Here is a 23,058-nt window from a genome sequence, read left to right as displayed (position 1 = left end):
ACTGGACAGGATCCAAGCAAGAGCAGCCAAAATAATCATCGGGGCTGTTTCGTCTACAAACAACACCAAAGCAGAGCGGGAATGCGGCCTTCAGACACTCAATCAAAGAAGAAGATATCACACAATTAAATTCACTAATAAGGCTAACAGCAGAGACATTGATCATATCTCCCGTAGGACCTTTATAAATTGGAACTGTAGGTCAAGACTCAAAAGGTCATCCACCATGAAATACGATAAGGAAATCAGAGAAAGTCTTGATCTTGAACTCACAAAATATGACATACTTCAAGAGCCTACCTTACCATCTTGCATCCCCCAAAATACCACAATAAATTTGGATCTCGTGGAACACTGTACAAAAAAAGAAATCGAGACCATTGTCAAAGCTATAGGAATCAAAACAATTGAGACTTATTCGAGGCGTGACTTAGTACAGATGTATACCGATGGATCCTCTGACGAGACTATCCTCAAGGGCGGAGCAGGCATACACACCACCCTGACAAATACTACAAAAATGCAACAAAGCATAGGTGCAGGCAGCATCGCCTCTAACTTTACATGTGAGCTAAGGGCAATCCTTGAGGCCCTAAATAGTTATATTTCACTAAGAGACATAGACAGAGCCAGAGGGCTTGTAATCTTCTGCGACTCAAGAGCGGCCCTGCTGGCAATAAAACATGGACGCACAGGACTCACACAGGACATTCACCGACACTTGGAGACAGTTCATCAATTGGGAAAGAGCTGCACACTACAGTGGATGCCTGCGCATGTGGGTATAGAAGGAAATGAGGCGGCCGATAAACTGGCAAAAGAGGCAAGAAACTTAAATCACAACACCTCAAAAACCATAACTCTAGATGATGCTAATGCCATCGCCAGACACAGACTCAGACAGAAACATATAGAAACTGATCACCAAATCTGCGAGATTAATGCAAATAGGAACATCACTAAGACCATTGCCAGACTGAGAACTCGACACATGGCAGGTATGAAAATTAGTGCGGATGGTACCAGAACTTATAAACTTTGCAGAAACTGCCCGAGAGAATAGCTTACTCCGGAACACATCTTCAGCTGTCCTGCAATTCAGGCGACTTTGCAAAGCATGGACGAATCCCCTTTTCAGGGAGAACTTTACAACGAAAAGATCGTGGACTAAGCTAAAGCAGTGATATCAGCGCATGGTTCAATTTGACTTCAAATGGACACGACACCAACCAACCAACCAACCAACCAACCAACTAGACTCTGGGGAGATTCCCTTGGATTGGAAAAGTGCAAATGTATCTCCCATACATAAGGGTGGCTCTAAAAGTGAAGTTGAAAATTATCGACCTGTCAGTCTGACTTCAGTAGTAGGGAAAATCATGGAGGCAATGATCAAGGGTGGAATTCAGGATCATTTGGATCGAATTGAAATTCTCAAGGACACTCAGCATGGTTTTGTAAAGGGAAAATCATGTTTAACAAATCTGGTTCGTTATTTCGAAAGGGTCACTCACAAGCTGGATTTAGGGAATAATTTCGACATTGTTTATTTAGATTTTAGCAAAGCTTTTGACTCAGTCCCACATGAGCGGTTGCTTTATAAGCTGGAACAGGTTGGAATCACTGGAAAAATCCTTAGATGGATAGAAGGATGGCTTCAGGGCAGGAGGCAGAGGGTTGTGATAAATGGCTATTCCTCAGATTGGGTTGATGTAAGAAGTGGGGTTCCCCAAGGATCAGTATTAGGACCACTGTTGTTTTTAATTTTCATAAACGACATTGATGAAGGGTTAGAAGGCGTGATGTCTAAATTTTCAGATGATGTTAAAATTGGTATAGTAGTTAATGATCACTCTCAAGCTGAGCTTCTTCAGAGAGACCTAGACAGACTTCAGGAATGGTCAGAAAAATGGCAGCTGTGCTTTAATCCAACAAAGTGTAAGGTATTACACCTGGGAAACAGTAATCCCAAAAAAACTTATTCACTTGGTGGAGTTCAACTAAACCCAGTACTGGAGGAAAGGGACTTGGGTGTTACGATACGGTCAGACATGAAATTCTCTGAGCATTGTAAACAGGTTGCAAGGAAGGCTCATGGTGTCCTATTGATGATCTATCGAACTTTTGCAAGTAGAGATAGAGACGTGATAATCCCATTATATAAGGCTTATGTTAGACCACACTTGGAATACTGTGTTCAAGTATGGAGACCGCACCTAAAGAAAGACATCGAGCTTCTTGAAAGGGTGCAAAGAAAGGTAACTCGCCTGGTGAGATCGGCAAAAGGGCGTCCTTATGAAGAAATACTTCGAATATGTGGGTTGCAGAGTTTGGAAACTAGACACCTTAGAGGAGATTTGATTGAGGTGTTTAAGGCTCTGAGAGGCATCAGTAAAATGAATGAGGACGAAATTTTCAAGATTATAAATGATGCTAGAACTAGGGGACATAAATTCAAGTTACGGGGGGGAAATGTTTAGATTGGACTGCAGGAAGTTTTATTTTAGCCAGCGAGTTATAAATTACTGGAATAAGTTACCTTCATGGGTGGTAGAGGCCGACAGTTTGGGGAAATTCAAAGGTCATCTGGATAGTACTTTCGGGTAAGGGAAGCGCATAGGATGATAGGTTTAATTTCCTTTTTTTTTTTTTTTTATTAATTATTATTATTTAGTTATTTATTTATTTTTTATTTATTTATTTATTATTATTATTTTTTTGGCTGGTGCAGCATAAGCCATAGGCTTTCTTGCACCATGCGGCCATTACTAATACGAGATATAACCAAAACAATGCCAATTTAATTAATTAATTCAACTACTTTGGTAGATAGCTATGTTAAAATGATGCAATTGCACTAACCTACATGATAGTCATTCTACCTCGTAGCATGAGGCCTTTGCCCTCTTAAACACTTTATAGTCTACATCTTATATTTTGATTCCAAATGTTAATTTCAACCAGCAGATTAACAACATAAAATGTACAAGTCAATGGTATAAATCTTATAAAGAATTTTAAAAAATGTGTGATGAGAGGAATTCATTCAATTATAATTCAGTAATAAAAGGCTGAACAAAATAAATTATACCAAATTCTCCATTTATTGTAGTTGCTATAAGTGCTCCGCTAAATGTAGGGTATTTTTTAACAATCCGTTGAAGAGCATCATCTGCTGCCTTAAATGGATTCATGCCATTTCGCATGTTTTCAACAGCCTGATATCTGAAATATAAACCAAATAAAAAGTTATCAATAAAATAATATCACAGTAATGAGTTGCATTTACAAACTCACATGACATTTAAAATTTTAAACTGTAAAACTGCACTGTTTTAAAATAAAAGGGACTGAAAGCACCTTTGTGATGGGACTGTTATTAACCCTGAACCTAACTCCCATGTGCAAGTCCTGAAATATGGCACCTAGTGTATTGAAGGTGGCCACCGAGGAGTGAATCAGTAAACATTTCTCTGTGTGGTGTGGGCACCACACAGAATGCCACCCCCCTCTGTGTTACCAGGCAATACTGTGGCAGATGACTCTCATCAATTGGTGCAATACCACCACTTTGCTTATTGGAGGCTTGAAGTGGTGAAACCTATGTTTTTAGTCTCCAGAGTAAAGCTCTGGCAACATCCCATCTCTTCTATTATGCGTATGATTGATGTCTTTTGGAGTGATGTATGATCAGCATCATGGCAAAATCCAATCTTCCTTACATTTTGAAAGTACAGCTCTAAAATGGTGTCCGCAGGCTTGCCACTAGATAGTCCATTAGACCAAACCTATTGGTAACTTTCCAGGAGGCATCCAGATCAGCTAGTGTATATCCCTGCTGCCTCTACCCATCCAGATAGTGAGTGGAGGGAAGTCTGAGTAGTATATATGTGGGGGACATTGAGGCCATTTATGTCAAGGAATTGGGTATATTCTTGTAGTGTGTATGCCATAACCAAAAATTTCATTACTTCATACAACATCTCCCTCCCACCTTTCCTTACAACAGAGTACATTATGAATAGTCAAACTAGTAGAACAAACTTATCTGCAAAAAGATCTAAACCTCTCAAATGCTTCTTCATTCATTTCTAAAATATACATGGTCTCAGTTGAATTCCCAATGATGTTCATTTGCATTTACAGTCTCACTTACTTTTTCTGACAGAGTCCCAATTATCAGTTGATTCAACCACTGCTCATCTCGGCTATCCTAGTTATTTGCTGTATGATTCCTTTCGCTTCAAAGCATGTATGTTCTGATACTCCTTGTCAGAGACTTAGTAATTTGGAATCTCCTAATTCCATTCTTCTCTGGCTTAAAATCTCTCTCTCTACACCATTCTGTCAAATACATCTGTTGCCTCCATCAATCATTTGGAACTCTTTGGCTTTCTCTTTTTAAAGCTCAACTTTCTCCAATTCATCTTTCCTAACAGTGTGGTAATTTCCTCAGTTATTTTAGTATTCACAACTTCAGCTGGTTTCAGTTTTCTAGTCAGGGGGACCCAGTTGGTCAAGATGCTGATGCTTTTGCAATTACTGTCCTCACACAGATTGTTCATTTATGTATCAGAATACCAGACAATCCTAAACACATAGCCAACACTCTTGTTCGTTTTCCTCATAATCAACCCTTCCAAGTACATGGTCAAAGTGAGTGGTCCTCTAGGCACCTCAGATAGCAACTTAGTGATGGTCTCTCTTCCAATGGAGCTTTTCTCTCTTGGCCATTCTTAGCCTCATGTTGTTTGTTACAAGGATACAAAATGGAATTATCTGCAAGATTTCTTTTCTTTGGTCGGATTATTGTTTTAATCTTCTGATATCAATGTTTGCTCAAATCATGTCAGTGATATTACTCTTGTAGGGATGAAATCTGTTATTCCACACTCCACCTTAAAATCTCATCCTTTATTTAAAGTTTAGTTCTAAAATAAATGTGATAAGGCTGTTCAAGATAAGGATGTTGCATATCGCAATTGGCTTGCAACAAAAATTTTAATTGTAAAGTAGTTATTAATCAGTGCAAACTAGATTTTGAACAAGCTAATAGTAGAAAACTTGTTTCTTGTCCATCTAAAACAGTAGTCAAACATTTTGGTCTCTTACCAAAGCTACCGGCTGCAGCTTTTGCCAGTCTCTACTTCCATACATGTTAAAACTTGATGGTTCTGTTGCCAACTGAGCTAAATATAAAGGTGACCTGCTATCATCCTACTTTTCTTCTAACTCCAGTACAGATGGTCTTGGTAAACTGCCTCCTACCATTCCCAGTACATGCCACTCAATGCCTCCTGTGGTCTTCCATCAAAAGGAGAACAGAAGAATTCTGAACAATTTTGATTGCTAAGAAAGCTCCAAGTCCTGATGGAATTTCTTTGCTTGTTCTCAAAACTCGTGATCCTGTTCTGTGTCACCTTTTTACATTTTTTTATTCCACTGGTGTTTTTCCTTCTGCTTGGAAATTTTCTTGTATCCATCCAGTTCATAAAAAGGGTGATTTGTTAAAGTTATTTGAAAAAGTTATTTGATTTTCTTAGTGATCACCTTGTAACGAAGTTGCGGGTTTTCACGATATCAGGTAGTATTTAACTACTTATAGACGTGTTTATTTTGAAAGGTGGAACGTTCTTAGTTCTAAAGGTCAGCTGATTGTTTGCCTATGCTACAACATAGTGTAAATACTAAACATTTTATCTGGCTATAATTTAAAATTTATTCATTTGGGCTAAACCTGTATGAACCAATGTGAAAATATGTTTAAGAAAATTCAAAAATCATTAATATATTGGACATTAGCTAAACATTGAGAAAGGAAGAGGAATAATAGCACCACCTTACTGAAAAAAAAAATAGTGCAAAACTAATTGAATAATGTATATGTATATATATTTTCTGTTTATATATATATATACACACATACAGGGTGTCCCAGGAGGAAAGGTCAATATTCCAGGAGGTGAAAGGATAGGTCATTTTAAGCAAAACAGTTCATATAAATATGTGCCGTGTCCCGAATGGTTTCCAAGATAGAGCTTATTTAATGTACATTTGTTTTGAAATTGGCGCACAATATTTTCCTTTCCTCCCATCAGACTGAGCCATTTGATTGTCAGTAGCCAGTTATCAGTTGATTGTTGTGACTGTAGAAGTGAATCAGACTGCGAGTGAATCAGTGAGTAGTGTCAGTTGTCAGTTCTAATTGTAGAAGTGTTTGCTAAAAATGCTGCACATTTTTACTAATGCCAAATATGCCAATATGCTGTATGTTTACGGCTTCTGTGATGGTAGTGTCCCTGTTGCTGCTGTTGAAGAATACCGTCGATGCTTTCCTAACGTCGAATTCCGGATCGTAGAGTGTTTTCCAAAGTTTTCAACACATTGTGTGAAAGTGGTATGCTTCCCAGTGCTCATGTTTCATCTGAATGAAGACATCAAGTAAATGTGCAGGAATGGGAACACATTCTGAACATGGTTCAGCGTTACCTACAATTAGCATGCGAAGACTTTCTGCACGTCTTGGTGTTTCACCAACACATGTATGGTGAACACTGTGGGTGAAATGAATACAAGAGAGCTTGTATTAATTTCACCCACAGCGTGTGCAAAATCTTCACATAGGGGACAGTGCCACACGTCGTGAATTTTGTCATTGCTTAAATGTCAATCGTGAAGTGCTTCCATCAATACTATTTACTGATGAAGTCACGTTTGCCCGGAATGGAATCAACAACACACGTAACACTCATCGATGGTTGCACGAGAATCCACATGGTACAGTGGAAACAAATTTCCAAGTTTGTTTCTCAATCAATGTGTGGTGCGGTATGATCGATAACCTGTTGATAGGTCCCATTATTTTAGAACATCGAATGACAGGACACAATTACCTTCAATTTTTGCAAAATAAGTTAGGTGAACAACTAGAGGACATTCCTTTGGCCACACAGTGTGCTATGTACTTTCAGCATGCCAGGCCCCCTTCCCATTCTACCAGACACGTGAAGCAACATCTGGACCGAATTTTCCCTAATCGGTGGGGTCATATTGGTGCCATTAACTGGCCACCAAGATCTCCAGACCTAACCCCATTAGATTTTTGTTTATGGGGTTGGATTAAGAGTGAAGTGTACAGAAGAAAGGTGGATACAAGAGATGATCTGCTAGCTCGCATAATGGACGCTGTTGCCCATATAAAGGAACTTGAAGATACACTTAGACAAGCAACATGTCATGTTTTCATGAGAGTAGAAAAGTGCATTGAAGTTGATGGTGGCATTTTTTAAAATTTATTATAAACTCTTCCAAATTTGTCACTTGAAAAATAAATATTCAAATGCCTCTATCTCGGAAACCATTCGAGATAGGGCACATGTTTATATGAACTTTTTTTGCTTAAAATGACCTACCCTTTCACTTCCTGGAATATTGACACCCTGTGTGTATATATATATATATATATATATATATATAAACAGGACAGGGAAAGCAACAGGAAACTACCCTGTAAAGAAAGCAAATCTCAAGTAATCCTATGATGAGTGAGCTAGAGATGTCTGAAAGATCTGGCAGCTACGAAATCACCGCAGCACAACAGAATGCTGATGGTGATGTTGGGGCCAGCAGGGGAAGTGTCAGGGCTCTCCAGGTTGTCAAGTTGCAAAATCCTTGTTGTGGAATTGGGTTGTGGAACTTACGATAAATGTTGAAATGTGGAAAGATGGAAAGTGTCAAAAGAGAAATGTACAGGAATAATATTAATGTGCTTGGAGTGGCAGAGACAAGATGAAGTGAAGTGGGCAAATTTGTAAGTGGAGTCTATAAAGTTGTGTACTCTGGAAGTAGTGGCCAACAGGGAGGTGTGGCAATAATTATAACAAGAAGATTCATGAGAGCACTAGTAGACATGGAACCTAGCCTTGTCATGGTCAGATTTGTGGAAAATCCGGTCAACATGGTAATTATGCAAGTTTATATGCTAACCTCAAATAGTGCTGATGAATTAGTTGAGGAGACATATGAACAGTTGGAGGAATTAATATGGAAAACCAGATCAAGAGACAACATGACAATTATGGGGAACTGGAATGTGGTGGTTGGAGAGAGAAGGGAAGAAAAGACTGTGGGGAACTTTGGTCTGGGTGTAAGATACCACAAGAGGTCAACACTAACTGGAGTTTGTACAGAAGAGTCTAATGGTAGCAAATACATGGATTAAGGCACCACTCTGCAGAAGATATACATGGAAGAATCCTGGTGACTCATGAAGGTACCAAATTGATTACACCTTAGTTAAACAGAGATACCGTAACCAAGTGAAGAAAGTAATGTCCTATCTGGGAACAGACAGAGATTCAGACCACTCACTAGTGAAGATGAATGTGGAACTAAAATTGAAGGGTCTGAATAAAAGGAAATCATTCATAAGATGGAATGTTGAGAAATTTAGACAGGAGAGTAAAAAAAATGCGTTTCAGGATCTGACCAATATTATTGCTGCTGAGGAGACTACGAACGATCTAAAGCAAAATTGGTCTTTAATCAATGAGGTAACTTGTAAAGCTGCATTGGTGGCTCTGGATAAGAGTGAGAAAATTGGGAGGAAGCCTTGGATAACAGATATTTTACTGCAGAAAATAGATGAGGGGAGGAGACTGAAAGGCCAAGAAATGATGATGATCAAAGAAACTATCACAAATTAAAGAATGAAATTGATAGGGAATGTACGAAGGCTAAAGAACAGCAGTGGGCAGAGAACTGTCAAGAGATTGAAATGCTCGAACAACAAGGTCGGGTGGACTTGGCATATAGAAAAATCATCAAGTTAATGAGAAAGAGTAGCAGAATCCAAACAGGAGCAATGCAGAATGAAAAGGGAATGACAGTACTGAACTTCGAAGAACAAAAGGAAAGATGGAGGACATACATTGAAGAACTTTATGACAATTCAAGCACTTACACATAGAGGAATACAGCACTAGAACAAGAAAACATGGAGGAGGAAATATCTAAAGATGAACTCAACACAGCCTTAAAGTCCCTTAGCAACAACAGGAATTGATAACATACCTGCAGAGCTTTTAAAATACAATGGAGAAAGCCTTATTTTAACTGATAAAGGGATGAGTTTTGGCCAGAGGAATTCTGCATATCAATCATAATCCCCATACCCAAGAAATGACACCAATGGTATGCCAAGACTACAGAACTATAAGTCTTATTACCCATGCATCCAAGATTCTGCTGAAAGTTATCAAAGTTCGTATGGAGAGTCATATTGAACAATTTCTGGATGACTTACAGTGAAGTTTTCAGAGGCAGATCGATGAGAGATGCTATTGGATGACCAATTGGGAGAGAAAATGTATAACATGGGAAGGAACCTACCTCTGTGTGTTTTGTGGATTAAGAGAAGGCCTTTGATAGATTAATCTGCAGAGAACTTTTCCATTGCTTGAGAAAATTGGATGCAAGAAGATTATTGGACTGATTGTTTGTTTGTTTGTTTCGGAATTTATTGGGCGCATCGGCAACTATGGCCATAGTGCGCCATTATTGGACTGATCTATGACTTATATAGAATATAAAATGGGTGATAAGAGTGAACGGAGAACTGACAGAAAAAGCTAAAGTTAAAAAGGAAGTATGACAACAATGCTTATTTTCACCTGGTTTTGTTCAATGCTTTTGCCAAAGTGATAATTACGGAGGCACTTGAGAATAAGAAGCCGGGTGGGGTTAAAATAGGTGAAAAGTACATACAGGCTATTAAGTTTGTAGAAGATCAGGCCACCATACTAGCAGGCTGCTCTACTACACTGCAAAAAAAAATGATCAAAAGACTAAATAAGAAAGCGCTGAATTATGGAATGAAGATAAACATGATGAAAACAAAGGCAATGATGATTGGTAAAAGGTTCCTTTCCAAATTGAGATCAATGGAGTAAGAATAGAACAGGTACAGCACTTTAGGTATCTGGGGCAGCTATTTGCACAGGAAATTTCATGTCAAACAGATTCAATCCAGAATTGCAATGGCAAACAATCTTTCAAGAATAAACTGTCATTGACTATACAGACGATGATGTTGCAGAAAATTAGGAAGAAAATAATAATGACACACATGAATGAGCCAAAACATTATGACCACCTATCTAGTATGATGTTGGTCCTCCATGTGCAGCCAAAACAGCTCATACCCGGCAAGGCATGGATTTCTAAATGTATCTTGTGGTATCTGGTACCAACACATAACCAGCAGATCCTTTAACTCCTGTAAGATCAGTAGTTGAGATGCCGCAGATCAGAGTTGCTGTTCCAACACAAACCACAGATGCTCAATGGGATTGATGTCTGGGAAATTTGGAGGTCAGGGCAATACTTGGAAGGCTTTCTCATATTCCGTGAACCAGTCTCGAGCAATCAGGGCGGTGTGGCATGGCACATTATCCTGCTGAAAGACTGCACCACCAGAGGGGAAGACCGTTGCCATGAAAGGGTGTACCTGGTCAGCAATGATGTTTAGGTGGGTGGTAGACGTCAGAGTGCCCTGCACACGGATGACCAGACACAGGGTATCTCAGCAGAATATGACACCATCGCCACTGACTTATTTTCATCCCATGGTGCATCCAGGTGCCATCACTTCCCCAGTTAAATGACGCACACATACCTGGCTGTCCACATGGTGCAACAGGAACGTGATTTGTCGGACCATATGACCTTCTTCCAAGCACTCAAGGTCCAGTTTCAATGCTTGTGTGCCCATTGTAGGTGCTTTCGCCGGTGAACCGTGGTTAGCGTGGCCACTCACAGAGGCCTGTGGCTACACAGCTCCATTTTCAGCAGGGTTTGACATACTGCGTGTTGTGACACATTACTCCCATCAACAGTGAGTTGCGCCACACTCGCCCTTCTGTTGCGTACGTACCACGTACCATCCGGGAGAGCCTTTGCTCACTCGAGCATTGATAAGCCATGGTCATCCAACACCTTGCTGGCAGTTCGTGGGCTTCCCCTCCTTGGACCACTTTCAGTAGGTACTAACCATAGCTGACCATGAGCACCCCACCAGCCATGCCGTTTTGGATATGCTCTGACCCAGTGGTCTGACCATTACAATCTGGCCTTTGTCAAACTTGCTTAAGTCTGCTGCCTTTCCCATCTGAAGAACAAGAGTAACACTGATTAACGAAGCTCAGTATCAGGTGTTTTTTATACCGTGTCCCGACCCATGCAAGCACCGTAGTTCATCTGCAGTTGCATATAATGACTCGCTGGTCATAATTTTTTGTTTTTTTCTCTCATCAGTGTATATCTGCTCAGTGGCACTATATGCAGCAGAGACATGGATTCTAACAAAGAGAGACAAAAAGTGACTTGAGGACTTCGAGATGTGATGCTGGCACAGGATGGAAAAAATTAAATGGACCGAAAAAAAAGTGTCAAATGTGGTAGTATTAAGATGTGTCCAAGAACAAAGGAAAATTCTAGGTAGAATAAGATCAACTACACTTAAATGGATAGGCCATGTGATTCAACATGATGGTTTGCTTCTGGATGCAATGGAGGGGACTGGAGGGAAATACCCTAGGGGTAGACCAAAACAGACCTTCGTTGGGACGTTGCTGGATGAAGCAAGACTTCGAAATTTTGAGGAACTAAAACAAACAGTACAGGAGAGACAAAGATGGTGACAGCTCATCAGAGGAACTGACCAGTCACAACACTGAATTACTGATGATGATTGTATTTAGCATAAAGGTCTTCTAAATAAGCTTCTATCTTATGGACTGCCCACTGTTTTTTTTTTTTTTAACTGGGTATCCAGTTTTCTCTCTGATCATTAACTGCAGGTGATGATAGATGGCACTGTTTTCTAACTTCTCCATTAATGCTGGTGTTCCTCGAGGATCAGTTCTTTCTACCACTTACGCTTTTTTCCTCTTCTATATTAATGACCTTCTACTGATTGGAACTCCTATCTATAGTTTTCTGATTGTGCACATTGCATTCCACCTTCCAGTTCGAGAAAACTTGCCCAATAAACAGTTTCAAATTCATAAATATCCACTACCAATTCCTTAAATTCCAATTCCTCCAGGTAGTTGTCCAGTGGAGTGAACATAATTTAGTTAATTTCAACCCTTCTAAAACTCAGTTTTGTCTTATATCTCGCAAAAATAATATTGGTCAAATATTATTTTTGATATTGATATTGGTCAAAGTAAAAGAAGGGTTGAAATTAACTAAGTTTGACCAATATCAAAGGATATTGGTCAAAGTACTGCTTGCATATACCTCAAGAGTTCTTGTTTGTTACTGCAAAGATCACATTAGCAAGATGTTTTGAGGGCAGAAACATTTCAACTGAGCGAATAGCTAATGCCAGGGAAGCAAGCTTAAATAACTTTAAGGGGTGTGTCAGGGTAGTCAAGAACACATCTTGTCAGAACACGTAATGTCAGAAGTGTTGTCAATAAAATTAGTGAATTCGAATTGCTGGTTAGGACAAATAACGCTCACATAATAGAGCTTATAGAAATGTGGTGCCACCCAGAAATAGGGGATGATGAGTTTCAGTACAGTAATGTACAATGTATTTAGGAAGGATAAGGCAGATAGAAGGATAAGGTGATGGGGTCATGCTTCTTATCAAAAGCAGCCTGAGTGCGCCAAAAGGTTTCCCGGATTCAGAAGTTTTGCATGCTAGTATAGAATCTATATGGCATGAAATAGTTGGAAGCAAAGGTATAACGAGAGTGAGAATAATCTATAAGCCAGGTGATTGTGAAGATTATAATGAGAGCCTCTACATGAAAATGGAATGGTCAATTAAGTGTGAATGTCTTATTATGGGGGTTATTTTAATTTGCCTTTGATTGGAGCAAATGGGAAGGAAACTCGACATGAGGACAAAATTTTTAAATCAACTAGATGATTGCTATTTGTTTTTGTTTTTTTTTTTGGTAGTTGTTGGCGCATAGGCTTCTGTGGCCATAATGCACCTCCCAAGGTTTTTGCAGTACTTTGATCCAAGCCCGAGGCGGGAATCGAACCCGCGATATTACTATTTGTATCAACATGTCAGGGAAAGTACTAAGGAAAAGAATATTCTAGACCTGATCATCAATGCACCAGATGACATAATAGGGCTGACAGTACAGGAACTAGTAGCAGGAAGTGATCACAGAGTTCTACAGTGGACAATGAAAAGAGAGGTAGTAGTAGTTAAAGGCAAAGGAAAGGGTTATAATTTCAGGAAAGTAAATTATGATGGCTTAAGGTGCTACACGGCCTCTATTAACTGGGTAGATATCTCACAGAGAGTGAATGCAATTGAATTATGGTATACCTTTAAAATATTAATTACAGAAGCCTTGAATGTGGATTATACCATCAAAAAACATACTCCATGAGGAGGATTCCAAGTTCAATGAATAATGAAGTTGTCAGATTACACGAGCAGAAAAAGACGGCATGGAAAAGTTACAGAGCAATAAAAAGTACTGAAGCCTCTAAAAGCTACAAACTGATCTGTAATAGTGACACAGAAAAGGTTAGGCTGGCAAAGGAAGATTATGAGAAATCACTAACAAAGAGTGGGGATAAGGAATTCTTCACATATATAAATGCAAAGAAGAGAAGGAAAATCAGATTGGACCCTTACGTAATAGACGTGGGATAGTATTAGACATCCCAGCTGATGTTGCAGATGAACTCAATGGTTACTTTGCATCAATATTTACAGAAGAAAAACCCTTTATTGTTAATGACAAATTATGGGAGTGAAGTTGAAAAACATGTAATAAATGATAATATTGAAATTTCACATGATTGTTTAATGAAAAAACATTTAAGCCTACAGGAGAGTAAGGCTCTTGGCATATACCCTATAATTTTAAGGGAGGTGGCAAATGAGTGCATTGAACCATTAAAGCTAATTATAAGAGCATCACTGGACTCAGGAAAGATGGCGGTGGATTGGAAACGTACCAATGAATCACCAGTACATAAGGGCAGTTAGCATTAGCATTGGTAGAGGCATACGATGCAAGAAAGCAAGCTTATGCACCATCAGCCAAAAAGAAAAAAAAAAAAAAAAAAGCTCTCCCATTTCAGCTGAGCTGGCATTCGTTCCAAATGCCAGCTCAGCTGTCCAGCTCAGCCTTAAATTTATTTAGGCTATTAGCTTCCACAACAAAAGATGGAAGCCTGTTCCACCAATCAACTACCCACTTGCTAAAGGCAAATTTACACACATCTATTCTACAACTATCTTTCCTCAATTTGAAACTGTGTCCCCTCAGGTTCTTAGTCTGAGCAAAATGTATAATCCCATCAGAATTCAGCTTGCTCATCCCATTCAAGGCCTTATACACCTCAATCAGATCACCTCGCAGGTGCCTACTCTCCAGGTGCTGCAATTTGCAGAACTTAAGCCTTTCTTGGTAAGAGCACCCCTTTGTTCCCCTCACCAATCTTGTTGCCCTTCTTTGTACTCGTTCTAGCAACTCTACATCCTTCCTAAAATGAGGTCTCCAGCCCTGTACACAGTACTCTAGGTGTGGCCTGACCATTGCCTTGTATAGCGGGATAATCAACTCACTGTCCCTGCTAGCAAAATTCCTATATATCATTGACAAGACTCCATTTTCTGCCCTGGCAGCCCGTCTGCACTGCTCAGCAAATTTCATATTTGGCTGCACAATTACCCCAGGGTCTTTTTCACTTTCCACTTCCCTGAGTTTAGTGCCACCCAGTTGGTACGTTTCTCTTCGGTTATTGCTACCATATTACTTTACATTTGTCAATGTTAAACTCCAGTTTCCACTTCTCAGTCCATTTTCCCAACTTACCTAGATCCAGTTGGAGTAGCATACTGTCATTACTGTCGTTAACAACCCTGCCAACCTTTGTATCATCTGCAAACTTGGACATTAAACCTGATATACCTTCATCAATATCATTGATAAATATGCAAAACAACAATGGTCCCGACACCGAACCCTGGGGAACTTCACTAGTAACATTTGTCCACGAAGAGCAGTGTCCATTGATTACCACTCTCTGTTGTCTCCCACTCAACCATCCCTTTATCCATTGTAGCAGCTGACCCTTGATGCCATGCCATACCTCACCAATTTGTACAGCAGTCTTCCATGTGCAACAGTATCAAAAGCTTTCCTGAAATCCAAGTATATGATATCAAAATTATGTTTGGCATTCAGTTCCTTTGTGACCACATCATAGTAACCAATCAAATTGGTTAGACAAGACTTCCCTTTGACAAACCCATGCTGTGTCTTAACTATTACTGCAGTCTTATCTAGATGATCCTGCAATGCTTCTTTAACCAGTGATTCCATTATTTTCCCAAGAACACAAGTTAAACTAACAGGTCGGTAGTTACTTGCACCTTTTGAACCTCTTTGTGAATTGGTGATACACTTGCACACCTCCAGTCCATGGGACCTCCCCTGAGTCCAAGGAAGCTCTCATAATTATGGCTAAGGAATTGCTTATTTCCTTTGCTGCATCCTTTAATATAGCTGAATGGATCCCGTCCACCCCAGGTGCCTTCCTTATCTTTAACTTCAACAGTTTCTCCTCCACTTTGCTCTCGGTTATTATAAAATCATTTAGCTCCCTGTTAGCATTTGATAAACTTCTGGCACTCCCCTCATTGAATAACTCCTCATGTGTGAATGTAGATGCAGAAGATTCATTCAGTTTATCAGCTACCTGAGCATGATCATCAGCAGTCAATCCATCTATGTTAAGTGGTCCAATCTGATTCATCCCTTTCCTTCTAGAGTTGATATAAGTAAAGAACTTCTTGCTGTTTTTCTTTGCATCCTTTGCCAAAGATTTCTCATAATCTGCCTTTGTCTTCCGAATGAGTACAATGAACAATTGTACAGAGAAATAGAGTGGGCTAGTAAATCGGAATGTCTTATAATGGGGGATTTTAACCTCCCAGATATTGATTGGAACTTGTGGGTTGGTCACTAACACACTAGTCAGACTTTTGTGGATTTATTGGATGATTGTTTTCTGCAGCAGCATGTTCGAGAGGCAACCAGAGAAAGTAATACTCTTGATCTGGTTATCAGCAGTGATCATTCGTGTATTAAGAATTTGCAGATAAAGGAACCACTAGGTGGCAGTGATCACAGTGTGCTGAAGTGGGATTTACTCAGAGGTAACTGCCATTGGGGGGTAAAGGAAGGGTTTTTGCTTTTGTAAAGGCGACTACGATGGTCTGAGACAGTATTTAAATTCTACACATTGGGAGACCAACTGATGATGTTACCAACAGTAAATTCTAAGTGGGAAGCATTCAAGGAATTAATCGTGAATGCTACTAAAAGTTTCCTACCTATTAAGAAATATTGTTCAAGGTTTAGGCCTAAATGGTTATCAAATGAACTAATGAGACTCGTAACAGAGAAGAAAAAAGCATGGGATGCATATAAATTATCAAGCGACTCAGAAGCCTATAGCAGATATAAGCTAATCTGTAATCAGGTGACAAAGGAGGTTAGGCAGGCGAAGGCAGATTACGAGAAATCCTTGGCAAAAGATGCTAAGAAACACAGCAAGGATTTCTTTACTTATATAAACTCTAAAAGGCAGGGGATGAATCTGATTGGTCCACTTGACATCGATGGTTCGACTGTTGATGATCCTGCTCAGATAGCAAACAAACTGAATGAGTATTTTGCATCTACATTCACACATGAGGAATTATTAAGGTTTGAAAATGGCAGGTTATCAAATTGTAACAGGATACTTAATGATTTTGGAATAACTGAAAGCAAAGTGGAGGAGAAATTGTTGAAGTTAAACATAAGAAAAGCACCTGGGGTGGATGGGATCTATCCAGTTATATTAAAGGAGGCGGCAAAGCAACTAAGCAAACCCTTAGCCATAATTATGAGAGCGTCCTTGGACTCAGGGGAGGTTCCCACGGACTGGAGATGTGCAAATGTATCCCCAATTCACAAAGGGGGATTGAAGGGTGACACGAGTAATTACAGACCAGTTAGTTTAACTTCTGTTCCAGGTAAAATAATGGAGTCACTGGTTAAAGATGCATTGCAGTATCATCTAGACAAGACTGCAGCAATAATTCAGACACAGCATGGGTTTGTTAAGGGAGTCTTGTCTGACAAATTTGATAGGATATTATGATGTGGTTACAAAGGAACTGGATGCAAAAAATAATTTTGATATCATATATTTGGATTTCAGGAAAGCTTTTGACACCGTTGCGCATGGAAGACTATTGTACAAATTGGAGCAGAATGGTATTAAGGGTAAGTTGCTACAATGGATAAAAGGATGGTTAAGTGGGAGAAGACAGAGGGTGGTAATCAATGGGTGCTGCTCTTCTTGGACTAATGTTATTAGTGGAGTCCCACAGGGTTCGGTGTTAGGTCCACTGTTGTTTTGTATATTTATCAATGACATTGATGAAGGTATATCGGGCTTAATGTTGAAATTTGCAGATGATACAAAGGTTGGCAGGGTTGTTAATAACAGCAATGGCAGTGTGCTACTGCAACAGGATCTAGATAATTTGGGCAGATGCGCTAAGAAGTGGCAACTGAAGTTTAACCTTGACAAATGCAAAGTACTGCATATGGGTAGAAGTAACCCCAGAGAAACGTACCAACTGTGTAGTACTACACTTAATGTGGTAGAAAATGAAAAATACCTGGGAGTAATTGTGCAGTCAGATGTGAAGTTTTCTGAGCAATGCAGACAGGCTGCCAGGGCAGGTCTTGGGGTTTTGTCAATGATATATAGGAATTTTGCTAGCATGGAACAGGAGTTGATTATCCCTCTGTATAAGGCAATGGTCAGGCCACGCCTTGAGTACTGCGTATAGGTCTGGAGGCCTCATTTTAGGAAGGATATAGATTTACTTGAGCGTGTACAGAGAAGGGCAACAAGATTGGTGAGGGGAATGAAGGGATTCTCTTACCAAGAGAGGCTTAAGTTCTGCAAATTGCAGTGGCTGGAGACTAGGCACCTGCTCGGTGATCTGATTGAGGTGTATAAGGCCTTGAATGGGTTCAGCACGCTGAATTCTGATGGGATCCTTCCACTTGTTCAGATTACGAACCTAAGGGGGCATAAATTCAAATTAAGAAAAGACAGATGTAGAATAGACGTGTGGAAATTTGCCTTTAGCCAGCGGGTGGTTAATTGCTGGAACAAACTTCCATCTGTCGTTGTGGAAGTTGTTAGGTTGAATAAATTTAAGGAGGAACTGGACAGGCATTTGGAGGGAATGGTGTGATTTTTTTTTTTTTTTTTTTTTTTTGGCTGATGCTGCATAAGCTCACACACTTGCTTTCTTGCATCACATGCCACTACTACTACCTCCTTTGTGACTTGATTACAGAGTAGTTTATACCTGTCACAGGCTTCTGTGTTGCCTGATACTTTATAGGTATAAACAGTGTTTTGCAAGTCGTAAATAAGCAACAAGAAGTGCGTTATAAGTCATCATTGGGAGATTAATGTGCCTATTATCTTGCAACCCCTGCTGTCTTCACATCTGCTGCTCAAAAAAAATAAATAAAATAAAAAGAGATCAAATGTTAAGTTTAGTTTGCTTTAATGCATTGCATCGATTGTTGTGTTCCGTTGCACTGCAAAAGGACAAAATTTATTTATGTCAGGGAAGTCGGAATTTTTTTTTAAAGTAACTATTTTTTTGTTTAGAACTCATGAAAATGATGGGCAAACAAAAGAGTTGTGCTTTCAATTAAACAAAACCTTGAAGTTATTCAAAAGTTTGAATATGGTGCATTTATTAAATCTGTAATGAACCATCATAATGTTGGCAAGCAAACCATATGTGACATTAAAAAATAAAGGGAAGCTATTAGATTTAAAATCAACATCATAAAAAATAAAGGAAAACATTGTATTGGAGACACGCGAGTAGTGCGTGGTAAGTTTTTTTACATTTTTTATCTATCGTCACACTTCTTATGTAGATTGTTGAAAATTTTTCGATACAGTAAGTCTCTGACTTACGTAGCTTTAGACTTACATTACGTTATTTATATATTTTTTATATGACTGAAGATTGAAGATTGCAGTGAAGGGGACACACATTTCACTATAATAATGTAAAAACCCACAGAATTCCAGGTATTGGTATAATCGCAAATGCAATAAGATCGAGTTTACTACCCATTTATAATGAATTGCACTAACAGAAAAGCGCATTTACCCAGAAAGTCCAAATTGTTTTTATTGTTTTATGGCAGTGACCTCCAGAAGCATTCTTTGGTAAAATGTTAGCTCATGATAATAGTGAGTTTTGCCTTAACCTTGTGAAGTTCTTTTCAGAAAATTTAATTTTGACTGTTATTATCATGGTGCCGACTAAGAGAATAAGTGACAGTGGTACTAGTAAATCTATCAAAAGAAGGAAAGTGATCGAGTTGGATCAGAAAATTAAAATAATAAGGATGTATGAAAATGGCCAAACATTAACAAGTATCGCGCAGAATTTAGATTTGTCAGTGGCAACAGTGAATACAATAAAGGAGAAAGACAGAATACGAGAAGCGGTCTGCACCAATGAAGTAAACTATAATAATCAAAGCTACGAAATGCATATCAGTTTTTACAGTACAATAACATGTGTTTTTTCTTTTCTTATATGCCACTCCGGCTACTTCACTGCTGTCCCTAGATAAAGTTTTTAATTGAACTAATTAAAAATATATAACTATTTTTCTATATATATAACTAATTAATTAAAAAATATATACCTATTTTTCTTCATTCTTCTGAGGATATTATGTGATTTTTGTAATTTTGGCCTATCAGGGATATAGTAGCAATACTTTATTAATCATTCCGAAGTTAATTAAAACTCGAATTACGTAAGAAGTCCTGGAATGTATCTCTTACGTCTGTCAGTAACTTACTGTATTTTTGGATTAACTGAGAAATCAATTACCCGGGAATTTTTTTTTTTTTTTTTACCATCTATCCTGGAAAATCGGGAGTCTACTGTATATGATATCAAAATTATTTTTTGAATCCAGTTCCTTTGTGACCACATCGTAGTATCCAATCAAATTGGTTGTATAGGACCTCCCCTTAATAAACCCGTGTCATAACTGAACTTTACTGCAATCGTGTATAGATGATCCTCCAATGCTTCTTTAACCAGTGACTCCATTATTTTTCTCAGAATAAGTTAAACTAAAAGGTCTATAATTATTTCTTTTGCCCTTTCAACCCCCTTTGTGAATGGGGATACATTTGCATATCTCCAGTCCACAGGGACTTCCCCTGAGTCCAAGGATGCTCTCATAATTATGGCTAAGGGTTTGCTTACTTCCCTCGCTACCTCCTTCACTATAACTGGATAGATTCCATCCACCACAGGTGCCTTTTTTATGTGTAACTTCAACAATTTCCCCTCCACTTTGCTCTCCGTTATTACAAAATCATTTAGCTCCCTAAATAATGACAGAAGTAGTATACTTCTGCCCTTCCCTTCCTTACAGTATTCCTCATGTGTGAATGTAGATACAAAATACTCATTCAGTTTTGTCAGCTATCTAAGCAGGATAATCAACAGTCGAACCATCTCAAGTGGACCAATCTGATTCATTCACTTCCTTCTAGAGTTTGCATAAGTAAAGAAGTCACATGCCCCTGGAAATGAGGATGTCTGGTAACCCTATTTAAGTAAATTTGCATTTTTCACTATCTGTTTTTAAGATATCTGCTAAATAAAACTTTGTAACCATTTTTAGAATTTAAAATTACTCAATCAGACCTCTGTTTAACTCCTTTATAGCTAATTTTTCTATTTAGCAAATTTTTTTGAATTTCCCTTGGTAATTACATTTAAAATAGTTTCTGTTGAGTGAAGAAAATTTTCATATAACAAACGGATTAGAAGAGACTTAACAGTACGCACTGTTAACAATTCTGGGCTTCGGGCAATTAGTGCTGCTGCTAAGCACGAATTAAACCTTAAGAGAGCTAAAGGGATTTGTTCAACTTAGTGGTGCTCTTAAAACTTATCTGGCCACCTGTCCCACACACTGAGAAGTTGTGCTGGTGAACAGTGAGCAGATCAAGGGGTATTCCCAAATTCTCTAACAGGGAATTAGCAGAAAATTGTTTTCTTTTACCCTGAAAAATAATCATCTCTTGTTCCGCAGAAGTGCGTTATCCACACTTTCCGTAAATTTTCCCTATCTCTGTTTACATAATCACAGTAGCTGAATATCCAAATGACTCCAACATTTTGGACAGTTTCAAAAAAAAAAAATTCATATTTAAGAACTAGTGACAATATCAATGACGAGAGAAGAAAAATGAGGACAATGAAGGTATTAAAACTTCTAAACATGAAATGTTGGCAGTTTTTGAAACTTTGTCGAGGCCTGCAGTGTGAAGAAAATGTTCCTGAAAATACAGAGTATGTTAAAGCTAAGGTTACCAGATGTCCTAGTTTTTAGGGTGTCCCCATTGATTTTGCACTTGCATCCTAGTTTTTGGGATTTTAAAAATAATCATCTCATCATAAAATGTATTTTCATTAAATATTCTGTGCATTGCACCTTATCCCAAAACTGACTGCATATCCGAAAATTACACAAGTAGACTGTATCATCATTTGTCTAATTGAAAATTGACGTTAGTAGATTATTCAACCAATTTATGAATTTTAAGAAATTTGTTTCTGAGAAAAAGAAAGAATATATTTAATTGGAAAAACTTATTAGTCCACAGAATGCGGGCTGAATATTTTAATCAATGCAAGAGCTCCGAGGTATGTTCCGAGCTTTTAAAATTTGCTTAATATACAATTTTTATTTTTGCTCACAATGGAAAGTAGAGTGTGTATTTTCATTATTAGCAATCAATGGGACAACATTAGAAATAATATGGAAACAAATACTGTGAGTAGTATTTTGTTGGTTACTATATAAATGCATATAATTTCAAAATGGATTGTAAAACTTTTATAATTACTTACTTTGTAATCCAAACTTACTGAAAATGATTGGCAGTAATGATAAATATGTATCATAATTTTTAATAATAAATATAAATTTTAAAATGTCCTTGTTTTGTCCTCATTTCTAAAACTGAAAATGTCCTAGTTTTTTTCATCTTTTGTTCTAGTTTTTGAATTCTAGATCTGGTAACCCTAGTTAAAACAAATGTGGATATTTTTTTAATGTTAATGTACACTAAAATCCAGTGTACAACAAAAGATAACCAAATATTTTTCAAAATAATTCTCACATCATGTAGTACATATGAAAAAAAAAATTGAATTTTAATATGTTATGTATTAATAAATTGTTTTGAAATGTTAGAAAATTTATTTTTCTTCACATTTATTTACCATCTGATTTATTTCTGATTTATTTACCATCTTTTACTGTATTTCTGAATGTTGAATGATTTTTCATTGTGGAAAAGGTCATATTTCTTTATAATGAAATTTTTTTTAACGAAATTTTGCAGGCAAAAAATCAATTTCTTTATATAGAGGTCTGACTGTAGATTTATTTTATTAGGATTTATCCTACTTTCGCAGGTGTTCAGTTCATCTAAGAAGTAACACTCATTTCGGTAAACTCATGTACCTTTTTTTTTTTACTCGTCTCCCTTTGGAAATACCATTTCCTAAGGGCTTGTACTGGTTCCCTACTAGTTTTTTTGTGACTTTTCTTACAATGTAAAAGTTTGTTCAAAATTAATAACTTTGTATTTGTTCATTTTAAACTTAGACGTAACAGTTTTATTCAACTGTCCATGTGATAGAATGGTAACGAGATTGCGAATGAATTAGTATTAAATAAAAAAAAATAAAAAAACTGTCTTGAAGCATGAACCATAAAGTAAAAATTGAAAAGAATTACTAGTTTCGTTTCATCTTCCACAGTTAAAAAATCAAAAACAAGTGAGAATATGAATGAACACTTAACTACAGAGACTGCGTCAAAGGCTGTTTTTGTTCCTGATGGTATATCTGTGTCAAACAGC

The 23,058-nt window shown here is 38.0% G+C and overlaps 1 protein-coding gene across 2 annotated transcripts in view; it reads right to left on the bottom strand.

Moving 5' to 3' along the window:
* The window catches only part of LOC150077311 (N(4)-(Beta-N-acetylglucosaminyl)-L-asparaginase), a 182,294-nt gene that overhangs the window by 18,074 nt on the left and 141,162 nt on the right, over window positions 1–23,058 (bottom strand). For both annotated transcript variants that reach the window (XM_090386107.1, XM_090386106.1), the window contains exon 7: window positions 3,092–3,225. In XM_090386107.1, coding sequence (XP_090242233.1) covers window positions 3,092–3,225 — 134 coding nt within the window. The remainder of the gene's footprint in view (window positions 1–3,091; window positions 3,226–23,058) is intronic.

This window comes from Mastigoproctus giganteus, chromosome 12, assembly GCF_048544385.1.
Source record: "Mastigoproctus giganteus isolate SK-2022 chromosome 12, ASM4854438v1, whole genome shotgun sequence".
NCBI lineage: Eukaryota > Metazoa > Arthropoda > Arachnida > Uropygi > Thelyphonidae > Mastigoproctus > Mastigoproctus giganteus.
The sequence above is the reverse complement of the archived record's forward strand: the minus strand, read 5'-3'. Positions and strand labels throughout refer to the sequence as shown.